The sequence below is a fragment of the Carlito syrichta genome, unplaced genomic scaffold (genome assembly GCF_000164805.1).
Source record: "Carlito syrichta isolate Samal-C Ts95f unplaced genomic scaffold, Tarsius_syrichta-2.0.1 Scaffold153634, whole genome shotgun sequence".
NCBI classification, from domain to species: domain Eukaryota; kingdom Metazoa; phylum Chordata; class Mammalia; order Primates; family Tarsiidae; genus Carlito; species Carlito syrichta.
Genome location: NW_007097730.1, coordinates 35,155 through 42,770, shown reverse-complemented (window position 1 = coordinate 42,770; position 7,616 = coordinate 35,155). Strand labels below are relative to the sequence as shown.

General features: G+C 55.4%; 1 protein-coding gene across 1 annotated transcript in view; it reads right to left on the bottom strand.

Moving 5' to 3' along the window:
- CRTC2 (CREB regulated transcription coactivator 2) overlaps positions 1-7,616 on the bottom strand; it is an 11,408-nt gene that overhangs the window by 3,430 nt on the left and 362 nt on the right. Inside the window, exons 2-11 of the mRNA XM_008050751.2 lie at positions 4,412-4,524; positions 4,218-4,334; positions 3,049-3,110; positions 2,354-2,422; positions 2,080-2,183; positions 1,962-1,991; positions 1,726-1,790; positions 1,548-1,597; positions 1,175-1,419; positions 429-823 (exon numbers count right to left, since the gene is read on the bottom strand). Coding sequence (XP_008048942.1) covers positions 429-823; positions 1,175-1,419; positions 1,548-1,597; positions 1,726-1,790; positions 1,962-1,991; positions 2,080-2,183; positions 2,354-2,422; positions 3,049-3,110; positions 4,218-4,334; positions 4,412-4,524 — 1,250 coding nt within the window. The remainder of the gene's footprint in view (positions 1-428; positions 824-1,174; positions 1,420-1,547; positions 1,598-1,725; positions 1,791-1,961; positions 1,992-2,079; positions 2,184-2,353; positions 2,423-3,048; positions 3,111-4,217; positions 4,335-4,411; positions 4,525-7,616) is intronic.

The following is a 7,616-nucleotide window of genomic DNA, read 5'->3' as shown; positions in this document are numbered from 1 at the left end:
CCCCCGGCCACCGCAGCCTCGACCTGCTAGGCTCCGGCGATCCTTCCACCTCAGCCTTCCGAGTAGCCGGAACTACAGGTACCACGCCCGGCTGATTTTTTGATTTATTGTAGAGATGAGGTCTCACCAAGTTGCCCAGGCGGGTCTCGAACCTGCGGGCTGAGGCAATCCACTCACCTCAGCCTCCCAAAGTACTGGGATTACAGGCTGAGCCACCGAGCCCGGCTTGGGTTTGTATTCTTAAGTAGATGAAACAAGATGGATACAAGGTGGGTCTATGGAAGACAGAGGAATGAAGGAATGGATGAGACAAGGGTGCAGAAAGGAAGGGGAAGAGGCATCTGAGGCAAGAAGGGCAGGTGGAGAGAACATGGCGGAGAAGACAGAGGGGAGGGAGACAGACGTGTAGGGCAGGCAGCCACGCATACCTGAGTGATGGAAGACAAGGTGGGTGACATTGTTGGCGAAAACTGTTTGGGCAGCTGCTGTTGGGACCTTCTGGCGTCGGCTGGGCCCGCGGGCAAACTCAGGGGGCTGAGGGGCACACGGCGATGGCGGGGGGAAGCCCCGGGGGTAGAAGCTGGGTAAGGAGGCGCTCCCAAAATGGGGGATGAAGTGGAGGAGGAGGAGAGAGCTGGGGCACTGAGTGAGGGGTGGCCCAGGGAGGTGGTGGGCAGGGCATGGCGGGCCAAGGAAGAGGCAGGCAGTGAGGGGTGGCTGTGGGAGCCCTGGAGCTGGGGCTGGGGACTGCTCAGGGAAGCCTGGAGGTTGGGATTGCTTAGGGAGGACTGCAGGGATGGGTGGCTGAGAGGCGAATGAAGTCCTGCAGGCACAGACAAAAAACCAGAGATGCCAACATTACTGATGGGACTGGGCCCCTTTCCGCCCAGGATGGGTAGCAGTGACAGACCATGACAGTGGCAACACAACGTCCTCCCTACTCTGTCCCTGACAGTGAGACGTTGCTCGCCTGGGGGCTGCTCTTTGTCCTCCTTCTAGGAAAAGCCACACCTGCCAGTTCTCACTGGCTGAGAATTACAGGGAGGAGATCCTGGGTGGAGGTGACAGGCTGGTGTGGGTGGTCACAGGAGGCCCTCAGGTGCTCAAGCCTCCCTTTCCCTATCCTCCCAGCCAGGCAGCGCCCAGTGGGCACATGACCAGGGCAGCCACTCACCGGGTGCGTTATAGCCTGGGCCTAGGCCCAGGCCCCCACTGATGCCCAAGTGGGTCATGGTGTGGGTCAAATTGGAGGTGCTGTTGCCCCCACTCAGGTGAGGGCCGGCTGTCTCCTCAGGGTCCAGGGGGGTGGGCAGCGGTGGGGGAAAGTGCAGGTTGGTGAGGTCAGGTAGGGAGCCCCCCGTGTTCATTGCAGGTGGGAGGACAGGCACGCTGGCAGGCTGGTCAGGAGACGGAAAGATGCTAAGGGGCGGAGAGAAAAAGAAAGATGTCGACAGGGGGACCATGGCCAGAGAAGAGCAGAGATCAGTCTCTGTATCTCTCAGTACTTTCCACCTCTACCTGGCAGTCAACCTTGCAGGGGTACTTACTTAATTCCAGGGACTTCACAGGACCGAGGTCGGGAGGAGGATGAGGACAGCTGGGGACAGAAGGGAGGATGCAGACAATGAGGACAGGTCGCTTTCCAGTGGAGAATCCTGAAAGGCCTGCCCCATGAAAAGGGGAGAGCAGAGGGACAGTGGGTGACACCCAGTAGCCCACACCTACCTTCTTTGCATCCCATGGCTTCAGTAAATGCTTGTCATCTAGCAAGTTCTCCTCAATAGCAGGGACTTGAAAGAGAAAAACTGGTGATGGGAGGGTTGGAGAAGGAGTTGGCAAGGCAGGACAGGAAGCAGAGGCAGACAAGAAGGAGTCCTGCTCCTTGAACCCGCACAAAGTCCCCAACACCAGCCCCCAAATTCTTGGGCATTCAGCACCCACAAGTGGTGAGGAACACATACCTTTGGAGTCCATTTCACCATCCAGGAATCCTGCAAGGGATACGGTGGAGTTGGCTATAGTGCCCACTTTCCTGCCCGCTTCACAAAATAGCTCCCAACCCTGGGACATGGCACTTACCTCCACGTCGGCTGGGCAGGATGCTGGGAGGTGTGGGACCTGGGTAAGTGTCCTGGGGACTGGGGTTCATCACACTTGTATGAAGGGCAGAGTCAGAGCTCGTCCTGTGAGGGGAGCAGAAATGAGCTGGCACCAGTGACAATCTTTGTGGTGCCCAAGCCCTGCCCAGCAAGGGAAAACACTAGCTGGGCTAGAACAGAGTGAGGGTGAGGGAGAGGGGCCCCCAAACTACAGGTAAGAAGAGATGTGGCCTAAAGAAGGCAAAGGCCATCACCTGTTAAGTGCAGATGGTAGACGAAACAACTGCCCCTTCTCTGCAGGGAAGTTGCCCCAGGGCATCGTCCTGGGGTGGAAAAACAACATCAAGGGGAGGAAGGGTGGCAGTGGACAAGAAGCTGGGTGTGGGTGCTGGAAAATGTGGGGCAGCCACGGCAGAGTAGAGAGGGCTGGGCAACTAGGAAAGTGTCTCTTTCTGGTTCTTCTGATGTCTATAATTGATTCCCCCAGTGAATCTAAGAGATATGGAAACCTTTGAACTTGTCTCTGCCAGAACAAGCTGAATGGGAATCTTGAAGTCCAGCAACTCTGCTGGGTATGAGTTTTGGGGTGAGACACACAGGGGTTCAGAAATCTGAAAGTGCCAGAGCACTACATCTGGCACCCACTCGTGACAGCAGGGAGCCATGTTCACTGGCCACCCTGCCATTCTCCCCTCTCCGTACATACACCCCAGCCTGGCCACAGCTCCATTTGGCCCTGCTCTGGCTGGACTGGGAGGCTTGGCCACTCCTGTCAACATGGCCAAGACTGGACTCTGACCCACCTACTCCACCTGCCCCCACCCTTTCCAAACCTGCGCTTCTGGGAGGAGGTATGGTTGAAATTCTCACCCAGTACTCCCAACCCCAACAAGCTCCCTCCAAAAACATGTCAGAGTGGGCAGGAGATTTGGCTCCCCTGAACACTTACCTTCTCCAGCTGGATTCGGGGGGAGGAGATAAGTAGGCGGGACTGTAGGGAGAGCTGTCAACGTGAACAGCACCAGTCAAGGAAAACAGTGGTCACAGAAGAGATGGGAAAGAGGCCAGAAAAAGGAAATATAACAGAGGTGGCAGATGGTTTGTTTCAAGAAATATGGCCGGGGTGGTGGCTCACACCTGTAACCCCAGTACTTTGGGAGACCAAGGTGAGAGGATTGCCTGAGTCTGGGGGTTTAAGACCTGGGCAACTTGGCAAGACTGCATCTCTACAATAAATTGTAAAATTAGCTGGGCAGAGTACTGTGTGCCTGTAGTCCCAGCTACTCAGAAGGCTGAGGTGGAAGGATTATTTGAGCCCAGCAGATCGAGGGTGCAGTGGCCATGAGCATGCCGCTGCACTCCAGCCTGGGTGACAGAGTGGGAATCTGACTCAAAAAACAAAAAACAAAAAAAGAATCACACACCCTTCTCCTCCTCCACAAGAGGCAAGAAAGAATGGTAGAATGGTAGAGAAGGGAATCAGGCCTAATGGAGCTGAAAACCTATACCAGAAGGTCTAGGGAGAGCTTGGGGGAGACAAGTGTGTGGTCTTTGAGTTGAAAACCAAAGTGGCTCAGCCTGTAATCCCAGCACTTCGGGAGGCCGACGTGAGTGGATTGCCAAGGGTTCAAGACCCAGCCGGGAAATTTGGCGAGACCTCGTCTCTACAATAAATCAAAAATTAGCTGGGCAGGGTAGCATGTGCCTGTTGTTCCAGCTACTTGGAAAGTTGAGGTGGAAGGATAGCTGGAGCCCAGCAGGTTGAGGCTGTGGTGGCTGGGAGCGTGCCACTGCACTCCAGTCTGGGTGACAGAGTGAAACTCCAACTCAAAAAAAAAAAAAAAGAAAGCCAAGAACAGAAATGTGAGGGGTAGTGCCCAACCCCCTGTAGCAGGAGACCTGGAAGCCCTGCCTATGGCAGCAAGGAGTGAGCTGAAGGAAAGTCGTCAGAGCCAGCCAGAGACAGAGGGCACTGCCTCAGGAGAGACTGTCCCAGGATCCAGTTCAGGGAGGCTGTGGAAGGAGCAGGATGGGAACTGTACAGCACAGTCCCTTTGTGTCCTGAGTGTCTGAGGAACCCTGTCCACCCCTGAAGACCCCTGCCCCTGTGAAGGATATGTGCCGGGGGTACCGGCGGAGTGGCGACACCATCCTGCGGGGGTCTCTCTGCACCCGTTCCACCAGCCCGTGGTGCCGAGTGCTCCGAGATGAATCCAAGGGTGAGTGGAGGGGGCTCTGGCAAAGGGGACAGGTAAGTCAGCAGAGGACACAGCCTCAGTGCCTCCGCTCCTCCCTGGCTGGCGTTGACTCACCTGGAACTCAGCCAGGCCACAGCCAATCTGGTTCACGTTGGGCAGGGAGCCACCATAATGGGAGCTCCTTGTGTATGCCAGTCGCAGTTTTTGGGCCTGTAACTGAGACATGGGAGCAAATGGGAATGTCAGGGAGGATCCTGAGCACTGTTGCCTTTGGCCATCCTTGTCATCCCTGTCACCAGGATACGTGCCACCACTGCTGCTTTTATGAAATCTGCCAAAAAAAAAGCCAGTGCTGCAGGAAAGGTCCACTGGGACCAGGTGCAAACAATCCGGCCCGGCCCTTTGCAGGCTGCCTTCATCCAAGACATCACTTCTGCTAGACATCATGGCTAGGCAGGGCCTGACAACTGCTCAAGGCCCACCTCAGTTGGCCTCAGACCCAGCAGAGTCCCTGAGGGGCTGCCAGGAGCCCCTAGGCTAGTCACGGGGAGGAATGCCTATCAGGTACCTCTGCTTTCCTTTCCAGATGCATCCAGGACTAATTGGGAGATGATGAGAAGCCACAGGTAGATGCCATAGGGTCATTACCACCAGCCTCTTTCCTTCCCATCCTGTAGAGCCCAGGCTTCTTGGGCTCTGCCACTTGCCCAGCCTCAGGAAGGCTACACAAAGCCTCTACCTTCCACTCTAGAACACCCAAGGAATGACGGCTCTCCTCGCTGGAAAAAGTGTCAAAACCAAAGGGCGTTGTTCCACTGAATCCTAAGGCCCTTGAACTGGCAGGGAAGCCTGGGGGTTGTGGGGAGCAGAGAGACGGAGCAGCACCGCACTACAGCCAGGGCCACAGCCATCTTTCTAGCCTTATCCCCACTTTGGGGAGATATGTCTGGCACAGAGGTAAAACACTATAACCCTCAGTCTGGCTGGGTTTAATCTGTCTAAAGATCTCAAATCCCTCTGTGAGAAGTGAGTATCTACTTCTAAGGCACTGCCGCTGCTGCTAATCAAATAAAAGACCTAGAGTAAGACCATGGGGGTGGAAGGCGGCTGAGGAGGGTAAGTTCTTTTTTTTTTTTTTTTTTGAGTTGGAGTCTCACTCTGTCCCCCAGGTTGGCAAGCTCACGGCCACCATAGCCTCAACCTGCTGGGCTCAGGTGATCCTTCCACCTCAGTCTTCCAAGTAGCTGGAACCACAGGCATGTGCCATCACTCCTGGATAATTTTTTGGTTTATTGTAGAGACGCGATCTCGCCAAGTTGCCCAGGCTGGTCTCGAACCCCTGGGCTCAGGCAACCCTCTCGCCTCAGTCTCCCAAAGTGCTGGGATTACAGGCATGAGCCACGGTGCCCAGCTTAGGAGGAATAAATTCTAAGAGCTTCCAGGGTCACAGTGTTGTACATAAGCCCAAATCAGCACTTTCTGTTTCGGAGGTCAGCCGGGTGAGTTCCGTGGGCACCATGCTGACCTCTGGACCACTTCAGGACTACTATGAATACATATGGCAACCCCAATCTCTCAGGTGTATAGGCCCCCGTGGCTATATCTGCCTCAGATGAGCCCCCCAACCTGGTCAGATAGCAGGCTAAGTCTCAGCTCTCTTAATTCTAGCACTAGATTTTTCTGTGTAGCAGAGAAATTAACCAGCAGAAGCAAAATGGATAGAAGGAGTCTTTTGACAGATCAAGGCAGCACAAAGATAGAAGTCTCAGCAGGGCCAGTGGTTCAAGCCTGTAAACCCAGCACTCTGGGAGGTCAAGGTGAGTGTACTGCCTGAGCCCATAGGTTCGAGACCAGCCTGGGCAACTTGGCGAGCCTCAACTATACAATAAATCAAAAAATTAGCTGCATGGTAACGCACACCTGTAGTTCTGGCAACTTGGAAGGCTGAGGTGGAAGGATTGCCTGAGCCCAGCATGTCAAGGCTGCGGTGGCCGGGTGCATGCCACTGCACTCCAGCCTGGGTGATGGAGTAAGACTCCAACTCAAAAAAAAAAAAAATGAAGCCTCAGCTTTGAGTTTCTCACACTTTTCTCTGTTGGCACATGCAAGCCCTAAGATCATGCCTCTGCCACAATCACAGTCCCAAGGCAGGGCCTCAAGCCATCAGCCAGAGATTAACCTCTCTCCCATCTTCTCTGTGTCTCCACCAAGATCAGAAGATTCTAAATGGGAGCAGGCAACAGTTAGATGACAAGTCCTCATGGTGGCTGGAGCAGGTTATGCACATGCATACAGGTGGGTGTGCACACACGCACACAGACACACACTAAATCTGCCTTCCATCTAACTTTCTCTGTTCTGACTCCCACAAACTAGGGCACATGGTCCCTAGAGACTCAAAGGGGGGCGGGGAACCCAAAAAATGACTAACAGAGGCAAGAGAAACACATACAAAAATACAACTAATCAGTCAGAGTCACAGTCATAGATACATGTAATCAGTCAGACCAGCAGATAGAGCCTGGAAGTGTGGCAGTTTTAGTCTACCATCTCCCCTTAAATTCCTTTCAGCTCTCTGCCAAGAGGAATCACTGCAATAACCTCACCTGCTGTCCTGCGAATAATGTGTCCCTAAATTAGGACTGCACTCCAGGTGGGCAAATTCCCACCCCTTGCTCCCCCTGACACTCAGCCCTGGGAAGCCAGAAACCACGGCTAGAGGGGCTTCAAGGCAGCTGGCAGAGCGGCCGGAGAGTTCTTTCAGGAACTTCCTGGGAACGAATATCCCCTACCCGCTGAAGACCCTCCAAGGCACCCCGTACACTGACCCCCAAAGCAGCCATCTCCCTAGAAAAAGTTCGGCAACCCACCGAGCTCCAGACCATCTACAGCCGAACAGCAACCCCGCTTTGGGATTCGAAGCCCTACCGCTCCTCCAGGGCGGCCGAAGCAGAACACCGAGCGGTGGACCTCACCTCCATTCGCGTCAGGAAACCGCAAGAAGCGTTTGAAAAAGGAAGCCAGGGACGGGACGCAGGAGGGGACTTCCTGCCCCATCACCCCGGCACCGCTGGTTCGCGCCGCTCCAGGGGCCCCTGCCGGAGGCACCGAGCGCCGAGGAGCACCGCAGGGCGGAGGGACCCGTTGGACGGAAATCGCAAAGCCCGAGGAGCCAGATTAGGGGCAGGCGGACCATCCCCCAAGCCCGCGGCCAGCCTCGGCCCGCGTCAGGGGCAGTCCCGCGGGGACTCCGTCGGGGATGCGCGAGGACCTCCCGCCTCCACGTCCACCGGGCTCCGGGGACCGCCTGGCCCCTCCC